The following is an 18,055-nucleotide window of genomic DNA, read 5'->3' as shown; positions in this document are numbered from 1 at the left end:
CAATAATTTGTCCACCATCTACAAGATGCAAGTCAGGAGTCTGACAGAATACTTTCCATTTGCTTGGATGACTGCAGCTCCAACAACCCCAAGAGGTTCGATACCACCCAGAACAAAGCAGTGATCAGCACCCATTCACCATCTTAAACATTCATACCTCCACCATGCGTGGAAAATGGCAGCAATGTGTTCTCCCATCTGCAAGATGCACTGCAGAAACTCACCAAGCCTCCTTCAACAGCACCTTCTAAACACTTGATGTCTATTACCTAGAAGGACATGGACAGCAATCACATGGGCACACCACAAACCCTAAGTTCTCCTCCAAGTCAATCTCGACTTCACCGTCGTCAGGTCAATAACCTGGGATTCCCTTCCAAATACCACATGGACTGCAGTGATTCAAGGCAGCAGCTCACCTCACTTTCTCAAGGGCAATTAGGGGGAAGGCAACAAATGATCTGGCCATTGATACTCAGATCGCATGGACAAATCAGGAATAAAATGTCCTGAAAGTAAGTCAACTGCAATACTACACTCGACCGGACAGTTTGTACAAGGACAGAATTTGCAGTTCATCGAGAACATGGTTGCAATGGAATCTTTGCTTAGCAAAATTGAGCCATGAATGTGGTAAAAACCTGCTCCACAGGATGATGGGTTGTCTGCCTAGAACTGGAGCAGCAAACAGCGAAGAAAAGTGAGAAGAGATATTCATATGGACAGGATAGGCCCAATGATGGTAGGCTACTAAGCAAGCAATATTTGAAAAAAAAATCAATATATAAGCCTTGGACGTCACAAACATGAGGATTGTTATAAAATTTAAAGGTAGCAGGTACCATTTATCTAATTGAAGATGTAAGCGAGTAGCTGGCAAACCACTGGCAAAACAAAAGGCTACCATCATTAACCCCTAAGAAAGTTTTCAGAATAAAAAAGGACTGGTACAAGAGAGGCAAGCTATTACTAAATCAATACGCCTAAAAGGAACATTGAAGCTACACCGGAAAATCATTTATATTAGGGAGGTGGTTGAAAGGTAGGGGAGTAACAAAACGAACATCTTTCAACTCAGAGACATACATGCATTGAAGACCAGATGTAGTCAGACACTGCCGGGGGGGGGGGGGGGGGGGGGGGTGAAAGGAGGCAAATCTACAACAAAAAGATTTATCTATAAATGACAGAAACACTACAAATAAGATACTGGAAGTGTAGGCTGTTGCAGCAGTGGGGAACTGTGATGCAGCAGGAATTCAAAGATATCTATTTTAATTCAAAGGATGGAAAAGAGAGTCAGAGAGACTGGGAGAGTGGGGAGGGGGTGGAGGGTTTGAACTTTCACCTTAAAGGGCATGCAGTCAGTTCCTGCCTGATTAATTCAATGGACGCATAAATCATTTTCACTGAGCAATCTCGAGCAGCTTGCTGAACTGGAGAGAAAGAAAAAACAAACAACTCCATAGGTAAGACAAACTGGAAAGCAGTAAAGGAAGAATCGAGAAACGTGGCCTACCCAGCAGCAACTTCAAGGCTGGAATATTTAATGAGTACTTTGTATTGCTGTTTACTACGCCAAAGGTAACAAAATATCAGTAAAGTTGAGATGGCAGATGCAATAATGGATGGGGTGAAAATTGAGAGGCAAGGTGTACTCGACAGCTGGCTATGATTACAGTGGATTAAGTCACCTGATCCAAATAGCTTGCATCCCAGGTTGCTAAAGGAAGTGGGGCTGGAGATAGCAGAAGCACTGTGGTGATCTTCTAATATTCCCTAGATACAGAGGGTAGCCAGAGGATTGGAGAATTGCAAATATGACACCTCTATTCAAGAAAATCTACAAGGACAGTCTTCATAACGATAGGATAGTTAGTTTAACATCAATGATGGGTAAAGTTTTAAAACAATGATCAGGGGAAAAATAAATCAACAGGCACATGGCAAAGTTTTAGTTAATTAAGGCTTATCAGCACAGATTTGTATAAGGCAGATTGTGCGCGACTAATCTAATTTTTTTTTAATAAAGCACATGAAGGTTAATGAAAAAATGGAATGGATGTTGTCGATATGGATCTTAAGAAAGCATGTGACAAAGTACCACATAAAAGGCGGTTGACAAAATTGAGCCTCATGAAACAGGAAGATCAATGTCAGCTTGGATAAAAAATTGGCTTATGGACAGAAAACAGTGAGTCATGGTAAATAGTTTTTTTCAGAGTGCCGGATGATAGATAGTGGTATTCCCCGAAGGGACAGTGCATTTTTTTGAATCAATATGGAATGTAGTGCAAAATAAAAATTTGCTATTGATATCAAACTTGGAGGAATGGCAAACAGTGAAGATAATATAAATTTACTGTAACAGGATATATAGGTCAGGGGACACAGATTTAAGGTTTTGGGGAAGAAGTGCAGGGAAAATGTGTGGAAATAAGTTTTTTAATGCAGCAAATGGTAATGACCAACTATCTTCATCTGCATCTTTGGCTTTGAAAATCTTAACAGATAAAATTGACGACACTGCTAAACTTACTTTTAATGGTAAGCAAGAACATTGGTTTAGGGTTTCTGAGCAAATCTTGAAGTTTGAGCCTGAAGTCACTATCATTTGCTCCCAAACAAATTTGCAGGCCTGAAATACTATTGCCGCCATTCCATCAACAAGAATATGTGATAAACAATGAATACATTCAAATCATTGTCTTTATGTAGCTGTTAAATACTATATATGGTAACAGGAGCTGCTTTATACAATTAAAAGCAAAATTATTCCAACATTTACATATTTTAAAAGACAAAACATTTTAATCCTGTAATGTTAATCACTGGTCAAAACTGGTAAAAAAAACAGAAAACCTCTCTTCAAAACCCATTGAAATGACTGAAAAGGCGAAACTTATTCATGCACAAAAATAAGAGATAGATAGATAACTCTATTATGAGTTTACAGGCTTTCTTTTTCCTGTTGTTTTAATCCTTTGAATTGGTATGGAGTTGTTCCTGAAGGTTTTCGTTTAAGTATGTAACCTTAAAGAACTCACTTAAATCAAATCTTGATAAAAGATGATGGTTGCTAAATTATTCAGATTACACAACTGGTTTTATAATATATATATATATATACACATATTTTTAAAAAACAGGTTTTACATTCCAAGCTGTGCTTTTTTTGTCCATTTTAAACTTTTGCCTTTAGTAACTGTAAAATAAAAACATGGATTGTATATAATCAAAATTAAAAATTCTGTCAAACTATACATAGCAAATGGCAATGTAGCTCTGTTTCATCATTTATTGTGCAATTACATTCGCATTTAATACCATGTACTGATTAAAAAGGCTATGCTACATATTCCCTTTCTTCATTCTCTACCAAAACACTGTCATCCGTAATTTGATCAGTTGGATTATACTGGATGGAATTAAATCCATTTGCAGTGAGACATTTTCTTTTGAACGCATACCACGTAACTATTGATAGTATCACCAAAATTGCAGCAGCTGTGATGATTAATGCTGTTGGTAATATGTTATTTTTGCCGCCTGCAAAAAAAAACAAGAAACGCATTGTAAATAGTTTGGACCTCATATAGCAATATATTATTACAATCTTTCTGGCCCACGGGGGTCAAAATTGTATGATCACTTAACTAATCATCTGAAGTAATGAAGTATCATTGATAACATGGATGCGCTATTTACATACGCTTATGAGTAGTATTCTATCTATGGGCAGCCTTTCCAGTCTGAAAGCAACCATATTCTGAAAGGGGCCAAAGGTTAGATGTAAGCTAACAAGAAACCCTTAATATAAAAAACTAAATATTAAAAGTTTTTAATACTAAAACAGGGCGTTCTGTACTGATAAACCACAATTTTACAGTACATCACATGGAGCCAGAAATTGCTGGGAAGTTGCTTCATTATAATGATGGTCACCATGATCAATTCATAAAAAATCCAGGCATTTGTAAAGTAAACATGTTTCCGATTCTCCACATTTCTCTGAATGCATTTGATCTGCTTCATCATTAGCACTTCTGAAGGCAATAAAAAGTCCCTTTGCACCATGAAATGAACTTACATCAAATGAACTGCATTGAACTTAATGGCAATTGTGAAATTACTGGATTTATGAAGTTATCATGACTTCCTGTCAGTGTCACTCAGGGCTGGAAATGAATGTCAGAGAGAACCCTGTCAAAGAGGTGATTCGTGATCCTGGCATGTCAGTCAACTTTAGGGGCCCAGAAAAGGTACAATGAACTTGTGAAGTTTCACTTCACTCAATAGTGTATTTGTAGTGGGGTGGCACAGTGGTTAGCACTGCCGCCTCACAGCACCAGGGATTCGGGTTCAATTCCGGCCTCAGGTCACTGTCTGTGTGGAGTTTGCACGTTTTCCCTGTGTCTGCGTGGGTTTCCTCCGGGTGCTCCGGTTTCCTCCCACAGTCCAAAGATGTGCGGGTTAGGTGGATTGACCATGCTAAATTGACCCTAGTGTCAGGGAGATTAGCAGGTAAATGTGTGGGGTTATGGGAGTAGAGCCTCGGTGGGAATGTGATCGGTGCAGACTCGATGGGCCGAGTGGCCTCCTTCTGCACTGTAGGGATTCTATGATTCGTGTTGCTGCCTGTATTTTTGTGTCAGTCTTGTCATCTGTGTACCTATTATGGCTGAAGTGCAGGGTACAAAGCTGTATTGACAACCAGAAGCTGGTGACCCATTTAAAAGCCAGTTTGATGGATTTTATTTCAAACAATAATGTACTGCAAAACAGCACATAAGTAAATGGAGACATGGGGGATTGGTGATTCTCCGACCTCATTGCCCCTGAAGGAGATTGCGCCAATCCCCGGAGAATAGCGCGTGGGCCTAAAAACTGGTTTTGTACCTGGTGCCAAACCATTTGCAAATCTCCCGGCCCTTTTCTAATGGCGTGAACCGGATTGCACCCAGAAAGGGCACAAGGCCGATTTGCACGAGATTGACTGGATTTTAATCTCATTAGCAAGTTCGACATGTGCCCCTCTACCCTATGGTTGCTATGATTAGTCAACAATTCCATTATTTTAACATAAGAATAGGAGTATAGAATACAGACCCTCGAGCCTGAACTACCATTTAATAAAATCATGGCTGATCCACCCAATTCCCATGTCCCTCAGCTCCCTTATATAAAGTCCAAAAATCTATCAATCTCAGCCTGGAATTGACCAAGGACTGAGCATCCATAGGCCTCTCGGGTAGAGAATTGCAAAGATTCACTACCCTCAGAGTAAACATCTGTCTTAGATGGTTGGCTCCTTAGTTTAAGACTGGGATCTTTACTCAGAGGGTAGCCCCTTAGTTCCAGATGCCCAGCATGGGATAACAGCCTCTCAGCATCTACCAGGTCAAGCCCACTCAAAATCCCATATGTTTTAATGATTTCACCTCTCATTCCCCTAAACCCACAGAAAGAGTAGGCCCATTTTACTTATCCCTCCTTATAGATTAACACTTTAATCTCAGAAAGCAATGCAGTAAACCCCCCTCCCTAGGATGGTGGAAGGTGAAAAATTCTTTATTTCTTATGCCACTGTTCTCTGTTCCTATGAAAATAGTACAACTGATGTATAAGAGGAGCCCTGCTGTCACTTATGGTGGATGGATGGTATGTGAATGAAACATACTTCATGTATCAAAATATTCCTCATTTCACACATGTGCCCTGCCATCCATTCAAGGGAGTGGTTCCTGAAATTGGGGCTCATTGCACCCATTTGTATTTTGATATTAGACATGAGGAAAAAGCAACAATTAATTTGTTTTAAAGTGTCATGAAAAATGAACATTTTCGAATTAGTAGCGATTTAAAATGCTCAAATACTCACCTCTTGAGCATTTTTTTCCATCAGGTACAGCGACTAGAAAAAATATAAAATCATACATGAGTTTAAAGAGTAAAGTTACATGCTGGATGTACAGTAATTTTTGAGTTTTCATCAGTGACCCTCAATGGGCACAAACTAACCTGTAAAGCTGGGAAATAAGTCATGGTGCAGGCTGGTGGGGGGCATGCTGCCGATGGCTTGGTGCCCTAATTTACAGGTCCGAATTCGAGGCACATGCCCCGGGTTTATTGCACTGTTTGTCCCATATTATTGGCTATCGAATTCCGCACATGCACAGTTCTATTTTTAAACGCACTCTCCTCCTGGAGCTCACCCTCTCCCACACTTTCTCAGACTCACCAGCCCCTCACCCCTTCGCTGGCACCCTCACCGCCTCTCACACTCGCCGGCACTCCCACCCCCTTAGAAGCAATATTAACTCTACCTCCCCCCTCAAACCTGCCAGTAGGCCTACCCTCTGCTCTCAGACTTACCAGCAACCCTATCACCACATTCAAAGACTCTCCAGCACCCCCAGCATCCCCCCCCTCCCCCCACAAGACACCCCACCTCCAAAACCACCCCACCCTCAGACTCCCCAGCACCCATGCACCCCTTATAGGCTCAATAGCATAATCAACCACTCCCAATTTCAGACTTGGCACCACCCCCCCCTCTCTCCCTCACCAGGAGCCTCACCCCAGCTTTCAGGTCTGTCAGGAGCCCCATCCCCATTTCTGTGCTTAAATGCATCAGCAGTTCACCCCCACTCTCACAGGCACATCAGCACCCTCTCCATTTCCCCTCCTCCAACTCTCTCACTGACCAGCTCCCCCACACTGACTTTCAGGCTTTACAGCATCTCCATCCTCCTTCTGCTCTAGGCACATCAGCACACCCACCCCATCAGTAGAATCAGTCCTGCGGGACTGCTTAGAGTCAGTGGATTGATCAGTATTTAAAAACTGCGACCAGCCTGAACAAGTACGCCACTACAGTAACTGACTTCATTAGTAAGTGTGTAGAAAACACGCTGATTTGCCAAAGAAGCAAATCAGCGTGTTTCCCAACCGGAAACCATGGATGAACAGGGATAGCCACTGCTTGCTGAAGTCTAGGTCTGAGGTGTTCAAGTCAGGCGACCCTGGCCTATACAAAAAAGCCAGATATGCCCTAAGGAGATCCCTCAAAGATGCCAAAAGGCAGTACCAGACCAAGCTAGAGTCCCAGGCTAGTCACACGGACCCCATCTAAAATTGTCAGCACCAACGCACCCCTCCCTGATGAGCTCAATGGATTCTATGCCCATTTTGAGCAAGAAGTCAGCAAGAGCACGCCCTCCACCCCGGAAGAACCTGTGTCTGAGGTCACCATTGCAGATGTCAGAGCAGCCTTCTCGAGGGTCATCCCACCGAAAGTGACTGGCCTGGATGGGGGTACCCGGATGAGCACTCAGATCCTGCGTGGACCAGCTGACGGGGGTATTTGCAGACATCTTCAACCTCTCTTTACAACAATCTGAGGTCCCTATCTGCTTCAAGAAGATGACCATCATCCTGGTACCAAAGAAAAGCCAAGCAGCGTGCCTTAATGACTATCATCCGGTGGCTCTGACATCCATCATTGTGAAGTGCTTTGAAAGGTTAGTCATGGCTCAAACCAATTCCAGTTTCCCGGATTGCCTGGACCCACTACAGTTCACCTACTGCCGCAGCAGGTCCACAGCAGACGCCATCTCCCTGGTCCTGCACTCAACCCTGGAACACCTAGTTATGTAAACACATCTATGTCAGACTCCTATTTATTGACTACTGCTCAGCCTTCAACACCGTTATTCCTACAAAATGCATCTCCAAACTCAATGCCCTAGGTCTCGGCTCCTCCCTCTGTGACTGGATCCTGAACTCCCTAACCCACATACCACAATCATTAAGGATAGGCAACAACATCTCATCCACGATCATCCTCAACACCAGTGTCCCACAAGGCTGTGTCCTCAGCCTCCTAGTATTCTCTTCATACACCTACGACTGTGTGGCCAAATTCACCTCCAACTCAATTTTCAAGTTTGCTGACGACACCACCGTAATGGGTCGGATCTCAAACAATGACGAGACAGAGTACAGGAATGAAATAGAGAATCTGGTGAACTGGTGCGACGACAATAATCTCTCCCTCAATGTCAACAAAACGAAGGAGATTGTCATCGACTTCAGGAAACAGTGGAGAACATGCCCCTGTCTACATCAATGGGAACAAAGTTGAAATGGTCGAGAGCTTCAAGTTTTTAGGTGTCCAGATCACCAACAACCTGTCCTGGTCCCCCCATGCCAACACTATAGTTAAGAAAGCCCACCAATGCCTCTACTTTCTCAAAAGACTAAGGAAATTTGGCATATCAACTACGACTCTCACCAACTTTACAGATGCACCATAGAAAGCATTCTTTCTGGTTATATCACAGCTTGGTATGGCTCCTGCTCTGCCCAAGATTGCAAGAAACTACAGAACTTCGTGAATGTAGCCCAATCCATCACACAAACCAGCCTCCCATCCACTGACTCTGTCTACACTTCCCGCTACCTCAGAAAAACAGCCAGCAAATTTAGGATCTTATGCACCCCAGACAGACATTCTCTCTTCCATCTTCTTCCGTCAGGAAAAAGATACAAAAGTCTGAGGTCACATACCAACCGACTCAAGAACAGCTTCTTCCCTGCTGCTTTCAGACTTTTGAATGGACTTACCTCGCACTAAGTTGATCTTTCTCTACACCTTAGCTAAGACTGTAACACTACATTCTGCACTCCCTCCTTTCCTTCTCTATGAATGGTATGCCTTGTCTGCATGCAAGAAACAATACTTTTCACTGTGTACTAATACATGTGACAATAATAAATCAAATCAAAGTATGCTTGTCTTGAAACAAAGAGCTAGGATGATACTTTTATTGAAAGTCATCACCTAGTATGAACTTTAGTCTCTTGAATAACCTGAAAAGGGACACCAAAATCCAGATGGAATAATTTAATTCTTGCTGCCTGTCTAAAATTTTCCTTCAAGGTAGCTAGAAACTGATTAAAGGCCAACTACCAAGTTGGCTAGTACTTACAGTACCTTATTGCAAAATTAGATTTTTCTTATTTGCCTTTAATAATCTGATGATCCAATGTTTCCTTTGTACAAATCAGTGTGCATAAATCTCCTTAGTCTACGTTCAATAGGTTACTATAAATTAATTTTTCTTTTTTCTTGGTTACATCAAAAGCTAAAAACAAAGCAAGCAAAAATGACTTTAAAGTCTGATCTTAAATTGTCAAAATATTTAACCTTCTCAGATGATTTAATTCTGAGTTAAATCTTGCGCTGTAGGTACACAGTCAGTATTGGATGCATTTCAATTTCAAAGCGTTCCAGAGCTTTCCAATAATGTGGATTCAGGATTTGATTGTAGTGCTCCATTACTTAAAATCTTCAGCAAGTTGCTTAAATGCAGTGATGCAGAAATGCATCATCATTGAGGAATATATGGCTCTTATTGCAGTAAGGTACAATGATGACATGTTTCCACAACAGGAAAGGACAATAGATAAAGTAAATGCCTATACAATTAAAAAAGGAGGTAGACAAAAGGCGGGTAACTACAGGCCGGTTAGCTTAACGTCCGTAGTTGGGAAATTGCTGGAATCCATCATTAAAGAAGAAATAGCAGGACACCTGGAAAAAAATGGTTCGATCAAGCAGACGCAGCATGGATTCATGAAGGGAAAGTCGTGTTTGACAAATTTACTGGATTTTTATGAGGATGTAACGAGTGCGGTTGACAGAGGGGAACTGGTGGATGTGGTGTTTTTGGATTTCCAGAAGGCATTCGATAAGGTGCCTCACAAAAGGTTGCTGCAGAAGATTAGGGTACACGGAGTTGGGGGTAAAGTGTTAGCGTGGATTGAGGATTGGCTATCTAACAGGAAGCAGAGAGTTGGAATAAATGGGTGCTTTTCTGGTTGGCAGTTGGTGACTAGTGGCGTGCCGCAGGGATCGGTGCTGGGGCCTCAACTGTTTACCATATACATAGACGATCTGGAGGAGGGGACCGAGTGTAGGTTAACAAAGTTTGCGGATGATACAAAGATGAGTGGGAAAGCGAATTGCATCAGGGATGCGGAAAGTCTGCAGAGAGATTTGGATAGGCTAAGTGAGTGGGCGAGCATCTGGCAGATGGAGTATAATGTTGACAAGTGTGAGGTTATCCACTTTGGAAGGAATAATAGTAAAATGGACTATTATTTAAATGGTGAAAAATTACAACATGCTTTTTGTGCAGAGGGACCTGGAGGTGATATTGTTCACTGCAACTGCGATCGTGTGTTCTGAAGGTTGTATTGCCTATCCAGTGCCAAGGTTAAGGACATCTTCTGTGGCTAGAGAAGAACTTGGAATGGGGGGGGGGGGGGGGGGTGCGGAGAGAGGATCCAGTTGTCATGGTCCACATTGGAATAAATGACATCAGCAGAACTAGAAATGAGGTTCTGTTAAGAGAGTTTGAGGATCCTGGCTCAAAATTAAAATGCAGAACCTCACAGGTAACAACAATCTGTGGATTATTACCTGAGCCACTATAATTTGGCACAGGAATAAACAGATTAGGAAGTTAAACATGTTACTGAAAGAGTGGTGTGGGGGGCTTGGGTTTTCATTCATAGGAAACTGAACCAGGAGAAAAAGGAAATTGGTCCATTTTAATGGGCTGCACCTAAACCAAATTGGGACTAATGTCTCAGCAAATCAAGTAGCTGCTTCGGACTTTGAAATAATGAAGGGACAATAGGCAAGAGGTTTCAGGAAAGGGTAAATTCATAGGCACTAAGAGAAATGTTAAGGCTGGAGAGCAGAGTAGCAATTTGTGTAAATAACAATAATATGGATCAGGAAGGGATAGAGCGCTTAATAAAGGGACATTCGTGACTAGGGTGATATTGTTGATTATGATGACACCAATTTACATTTCTATAGTGCCTTTATTGTAATTAAACATCCCAAGCTGCTCTACAAATGTTATCAAACTAAATTTGACACTGACCAAGAAAATTTAGGGCAGATGGATAAAGGCTTGATCAAAGAGGTAAGTTTTAAGAAGGCGGAAAAGGAGGTGGATAGGTGGAGAAATTTAGGGAGGCAATTCATGAGTTTAGAGTCTTGGCAGCTGAAGACATAACTACCAAGGATGGAGCAATTAAAATCGGGAACGCTCAACAGGTCAGAATTGGCAGAGCCCAGAAAAGGAAGAGGGGTTGCCCTGACAATGAAGGATAAAGTAAAGACTGTAGAAAGAAAAGAACTTGAAATATTAGGATATGGAATCAGTTGGTGGAGCTAAGAAACAGCAAGAGGCAAAAGAAACAATACGGGGAGCAGTTTATAGGCCCCCTAACAATAGTTATGTCTAACAGAGTATAAATCAGGAAATCAAAGGTTCTTTATAACAAGGGTAAGATGGTAATCATAGAGGACTGTCATATTCATATAGACTGAGCAAACAAAATTTGCTGTAACAGTGTAGAGCACGAGTTCAGGAAATACATTCAAAATAGTTTTTGAGATTAGTATGTCAAGGAACCAAAAAGGGAACAGACTATTTTAGATGTAGTTTTGTGCAATGAGGCATGGTTAATTAATAACCTTGCAGTAAAGGAGGCTACATCAGAGAGTGATCATTGTATAATAGAGTTTGATGTTGCGTTTGAGAGGAATTTAGTTAATCTGAAACACATATCTTAAATCAGAAGACAACTAACAATATATGTTTCAGGGGCAATGTGACTAAGGTAGATGGGGAAACTAGGTTAAAATACACAAAGATAGGCAATGGCAAATATTTGAAGAATTCATAATTTGCAACATGCATACATTCTCTTAAAGAATAAATCAGAAAAAGTGGTTCTCCTGTGACTAACAAGTGAAGTTTAAAAATATTAGATTAAAGGAAAAGGTTTATAATGTTGCCAAGAACAGTAGTAAAGCTGGAAAAATGGGAGGATTTAAAGATTCAGCAAAAGACGACAAAGAAACTGGCAAAGAAAGAGAAACTAGGAGTAAACTAGCTATAGACACAAAAACAGATTGTAAACATTTATATTGGTGTGTAAAAAGGGAAAGATTAGAGCACGAATGTGGATTCTTTAGAACCAAAGATAGAGGAGAAATTATGACAGGAATAAGAAAATGGTAGAGACATAAATCAACAATTTGTATCTGTCTGAAAAAAAATTCCAGAAGTCACAGGGCTCCAAGGATGTAGCAAAAATTAGGGATTTAAGCGGGCAAGAATATAACTCGAGGTCATTAATACAAGATAGCCACCAAGAAATTCAATAGAGAATTCAGAAAACTTGTTTCGCCAAAGAGTGGTCAGAATGTGGAATTTGTTACCACAAGGAGTGATTGAAGAGAATAAGAGAAACATGGGGCTATATGGTGGCACAGTCGTTAGCACTGCTGCCTCACAGCACCAGGGACCCGGGTTCGATTTCCGCTTGGGTCACTGTCTTTGTGGAGTTTGCACATTCTCCGTGTCTGCGTGGGTTTCCTCCGGGTTCTCCCCACAGTCCAAAGATGTGCGGGTTAGGTGGATTGGCCATACTAAATTGCCCCTTAGTGACAGGAGGACTAGCTAGGGTAAATGCATGGGATTATGGGGATAGGATTGTCATCGGTGCAGACTCAATGGGCCAAATGGCCTCCTTTTGCACTGTAGGATTCTATGGACTCTATGTCATGGGGAAGCCAGAGAATCCCGTTCTGAGTCTGGAGGCGGGAAGGAAAATTAGTCTGCTTCATGCTAGGTGGCAAGGTAATGAATATGCATGATCTTCCTCCTTTTAGATAACTTGTGTATCAGCAAGGAGCTTGTGCACCGTGACATGCAGAATGCCACCTGCCCCACCATTACTTCATAGGGTTGAAGGTTCTGCTGCCATATTTGAAGGACACCTGGATTGACATTCACTCAATACAGTCCTGGAACTCTGCGTTACTCTGCCAGAATCCTTACAGCCACATATGAGGGTGCCTCAGGCATTGGCTTTCACTATTCTCTAGGTAAGAGAACCACCAGTGATACACCCATGGTTGGACCTATGCTCACTGTGTCAGTGGTCCATGTTCTCTAGCCTCTTGACTGTAAAGAGTTCCTGCTGCCTCTTGCTGCACAGGCCCTTGCCCCTCAAGGCCCTGTACTAATTGGCAACAGGCCATCCTTTTCTGAATTTGGATGAGAGCGGGGTTGTCTGTGGTCTGCATCATCGACGTCTCAGTGGATGTGTGAACGAATTGAAGTGATACATTAAGTGAGCTTGTCCTTCACTGGTTTCCTTCCATCTCAAAGCCAGCAGGCAAGTGCTGAGCCATTTTTCTGGCCTCTGTCTAGATATGGCATCCCCATCCAGGTATAGGACATTCAGAAATGGATGTCCCTCCTGTTCCTACATGAATGGAGTCATTGCTCTTTGTCCAGTGGGATGAATATGTAAGATGACTCACGCCAATACTTTTCCACTACCCTCGAAACTCTATATAGAGAGGGAATTCTGTTGGCAGCATAGAAAGACTAACCACATGATCCCTTATCAGCCACGACCATTACCCAGGATGTTGGAGGTTTGGAGCTGTGTGTTGGCAACCATTTACCAGCCCTGGCCCTTGGAGGCATTCCACCTTCCTCCCTCCCTTCATCCCTGCCTCTGACAGTAGCAAATGATAAATGGCACAGAATGAATGGCAGCTCCACACCTTGCTAGGGACTTGATGTTATGAGGCCCATGAATCGGACAAACCTGTTGCAATGCAGCATCAACATGGAGAAGAGAACACAAATGAGCATCTTTGATATCCAGTTGCCTCAATTATTAGGGTCCATCTTTAGTTGGTCACTTGCACTGACCTTGAATTCCATCCACCCATAAAGACTTTCCTTCCACTTTGAGGGATCTTACTGACGGACTAAATGACTAACTGTGTGGTTAAGGCATAATACTGCGGATGCTCGAATCTGAAACAAAAGCAGAAAATGCCGGAAAATCTCAGCATTTGTGGAGAGAGAAGAGGACCAACTTTTCAAGTTTGGAAAACCCTTTGTCAAAGCAACTCTGTGGCCATGTTTCTACAGAGAGGAGATATATTCTTGCAGCTGAAAAAAAAAAGCCCCTCTTTGCACTTTTCTGTTTGAGATAGGTTTTCTCCCTTCTTGCTGGTTGATGGTCTCACTGTCCTGCTAGTCTCCAGATCACCTTTCTTGGATCCCTTCAAATGTAATAAGGTCTCAACCACCTCTCCAGTCAGTTTTAAGTATGTGATGGCAGTTTTGACGTGTCCCATTATCCACATAATGGGTTGGGGTCAAGGTAATTGGTGATTGATGCATATTGAGGTGGGAGTGGAGGGTGGAATGATTGATGTCCATTCCACATACCAGTTGTGATTAGCTCACAGAAAGACCTTATTTGACATTCCTCAAAGTACCGATTGCCTTTTAAATCACTTCTATTGAAATGATGGGGGGCAATCAATTTGCCCCCAAATAGAAAAACTGTAGAAAAAGTTGTATTTTGTCTTTTTTTGTCTAGAACCCACAAACAGAAGTGACCAAACTTTCCAGAAACCATTTAGGGAAAGTACAGTGTCCATTTTTCCCATGTTGCTTCCATTTTAAAAATAAAGAGTCCACTGCCCAATTATCTTTATGTGCTTGATGTGACCGTCATTGCTGTATATCCCATGTAACCCTGTCCTACGTAATCGAACGAGAGAAAGTAATGGGACGAAAAGTCAAAAGATTCCCTGGGCCCAATGGCCTACGTACTATGGTTTTAAAAGTGATGACTTTGGATGCATTGATACATTGGTTTGGATCTTCCAGAATTCCTGAAATTCAGGAAGAATCCCTACCAATGGAAGGTGGGAAATTTAACTCCTCTGCTCAAGAAAGGATGGAAGGAAAGAGAAGACAGTTAGTCTAACATCAGTCGCAGGGAAAATGCTAGAATCTATTATTTTCGACACATTGTCATGTTTGACAAAACTGTTAAAAGAGCTTTTTGTAGATGTAGTTAGTTTGGTGGATAAGGAGGAACCACTGCAGATGTAGTGCAAAAAGCATTCAACGTGGTTTTATATTAAGATTAGTTAAATGAACAGATGTAGCAGAGGTAGGAGGTCAAACATGACATTATTAAAGAGCAGAGCAGGCTTGATTAACTGAGTGGCCTACTTCTGCTCCTATTTCATGAATTCTTATGTAGAATCTGCATAAGTTTATATTTTTCATGCGAAGTATTATTGAATATTCAATTCATGTCTGAAAGTAAGTGCCTAGGGTGATATATTTTTGTGGTTCATCACTTAATATGAACATTTCTACTGAAGAGGTGTCAATCACTGCATCTAATGTGAAGGAAATAAATACTTGGTATTTAGTTGGAGAGAGTTTCATCCAGGTGAAATACTTAGTTGTCATATTTTCTTGTGTGGGTTGCTTATGATTTGCATGTAATAACACCCTTGATATTAGATATATCCTTAGATCAAATGGTGGATATACAAAGAGCTGCTAACATATATTCAGTAATATCTTGAACTTTAGGGAAGGTGTCAATTTGGCAAAATGTTATTTATATCTCTTACTTGCCAATGCAAAGGTTTATCTAACTACATGCATTACAATAGAGGACTTCCTTAGTAGAACAGTGTTTGACGAGAGTCCAGAAATATTTCCTGTGGGTGATTCAAAATATCTTGTGGCATACAAATCGAAGCTACTGAGAAGATTCATGGCAACTGAAATTGAAAATGAATCAACATCTATAAACTGCACTGTACCTGAAAACCCCTTTCTGCTAAACCTTAACCTATACATCCATTGCCATACTCAAGCATCTGATGGTTACCACTGACTCATGTAGGGCCTACAAGTCAGGCACATCTTTTGCCCTCTATGCTCCCGGTTTTCTCTTTTCTCCTGGGGCTGTACTGAAATGGCTGCTACTGCCATGTTGTCTATATTCTGAAATTTCAGTCTTTGTCAAATTCATTAAATCCAGTTTGACTTGGAGTTAAAAAAACTCTTCTCAGTTTTCTTCTGCATAGTTGACCCTCAAATAAAAATCTGCTGTTTCCCTCACATTGTCAATTTTCAAAACATATTTCGAGCTATGGTGAAGCAATGTGTACCATCTACAGGATTCACTGCAGCAACTCACCATGGTTTCTTTGACAGCAGCTTCCAAACTTGTGATATCTATCACCTAGATGGATAAAGGCAGCAGATGCAAAGGAACATCACCACTTGCTAATTCCCTTCCAAGCCACCCACCATCCTGACTCAGAACTAAATTGCTGCTACTTCACTGCTGCTGGGTCAAACTCCTGGCATTCCCTCGCCAACAGCATTGCGGGTGTATCTACACCACATGGACTGCAAAAGTTCAAGAGGTTTCACATCACCACCTTCTCAAGTGCAATGGGGGATGTACAATAAATATTGGCAGAGGACAAAAAAAAAGAGAAGGATGAAATGTATATTAACATTTCTTAACAGAATTTTATTCCCGTTTACAAATGTTGTTTATTTCCCTAAAATTATCAAAGTAAAATGTGCATCAGAGTGAGATGGGCAAATTAATATCAATTTGACTGATAGCCTTGTGATCATTGGGAACTTTGTTAAAATTAGTCAAACTCATTTTGCAACCTTATAAAGAAAAAGAGCAGGTTATATTCATTCCATCTTTTTGGATCAAATCCTGGTCTTACATTGCAAGTTAAAAGTTTTCCATGAAGTCGTAAAATATCAAATTTTATTTCCAATTTAAGTAATCTATATAGACTATAAATAGAAACAGCTTTCAAAACAAAGTCACAATGAAAGTAGCCAATACATACCGATGTCAGAATTTATTGCAACCCATGATCCAGACAAACAATTAAAGTTCTAAGTATACTATCACTTATCGTTCTATTTAGAATCAGTACACACAAGGCAACAAAAGAATCTATATAAAGCATCTCACTATCTATTGAATAGAACGAGATGTTAACAGAATGTAGCAGAAATTAACGATGCATCTCTCAGGAATGCAAATATATACTGAAATGATAAATTCAATGAAATCTTTCTTAAACTTTTTGGCAATAGTTAACAAAAGCATGGTACTATGCAAAGATTAACTTGAAATCAACTCACTTGTTGTTGTTTCACATGCAACTGATCTTCCAAAGCCTTCATCACAATTAACTGTTTTCCATTGTCCTGACTTTACGTCCATGACAGTACATACGTCAGCATCAGGTATCCCTCTAGATGGTTCCCCTGGAGCCCAGTTTGCGTAACTTATTTCAGACTGATCAAACCATTTCATGGTATTGCCTGAAAAACAACTAAAGTCAGTTCATAGGGCACCAAAGAAATTCATGGAATAGAGATCTATTGGAATAGTAGTAGTCTATTTTCAATGCAGTTTTTAAGCACCAAAAAGCATTAGCGTGAAGATCTCCAGATAAAGTACTGCATATACCTCGATCAGCACTAACTAGTGCTAAATTGTACTTTCACACAGTGACCAAAAAAGATTGTTGGCATGGAGAATAGAAATAAATCATTTCCACTTAGTTAGTTCAAGGTTATTTCAGGCTACCAAACCTCAGAAGAGTAACCTGTATTAAAGCGACGTACATTTTCCTTTACTCATGCCAGCAACCTTTTGGCTTCTTGTTGAGTAAAAGTGCAAATTTACTGCCAATTAGTGTCAATTTGGAGACGGTTTATGCTCTGGTTTTGCCATCACTAGAAAATAAGTTAAGAACACATAAATTAACTTAGAATAGAACTGTTACAACTTGTTGACAGAAACTTTCACTCTAAGGGGAAGCCAGACAAGTATATGAGGGATATGAAAATAGAGAATAGATGATTATGATAATAGATTTAGATGAGAAAAAGTGGGAGGAGACTGAAGTGGAGCACAAATGCCAGCACAGACTGGTTGGGCCAAATGACCTGTTTCTGTGGTGTATATCCTAGATAATCTTCCTATTGGTTGGCTGGATTCAAAAACACTGTCCTGGAGATGAAAAGCCAATACTTCATTATTTTCAGTGGCCACAGGTTGACTAGTTTAGATG

At 41.0% G+C, this 18,055-nt stretch overlaps 1 protein-coding gene across 4 annotated transcripts in view; it reads right to left on the bottom strand.

The window, feature by feature from the left end:
• Positions 1–2,691: 2,691 nt before the first annotated feature.
• The window catches only part of LOC144503635 (CD302 antigen-like), a 39,262-nt gene continuing 23,898 nt past the window's right edge, over positions 2,692–18,055 (bottom strand). For 2 of the 4 annotated variants that reach the window (XM_078228283.1, XM_078228285.1), the window contains exons 4-6: positions 17,118–17,300; positions 5,882–5,914; positions 2,692–3,549 (exon numbers count right to left, since the gene is read on the bottom strand). In XM_078228283.1, the coding sequence (XP_078084409.1) occupies positions 3,347–3,549; positions 5,882–5,914; positions 17,118–17,300 (419 nt within the window). In that variant the 3' untranslated portion in view covers positions 2,692–3,346. The remainder of the gene's footprint in view (positions 3,550–5,881; positions 5,915–17,117; positions 17,301–18,055) is intronic. The other 2 variants (XM_078228284.1, XM_078228287.1) reach the window with 2 other exon arrangements.

The sequence above is a fragment of the Mustelus asterias genome, chromosome 14 (assembly GCF_964213995.1).
Source record: "Mustelus asterias chromosome 14, sMusAst1.hap1.1, whole genome shotgun sequence".
NCBI lineage: Eukaryota > Metazoa > Chordata > Chondrichthyes > Carcharhiniformes > Triakidae > Mustelus > Mustelus asterias.
Note: the sequence above shows the minus strand (reverse complement) of the source record. Positions and strands in the feature narration are given on the sequence as shown.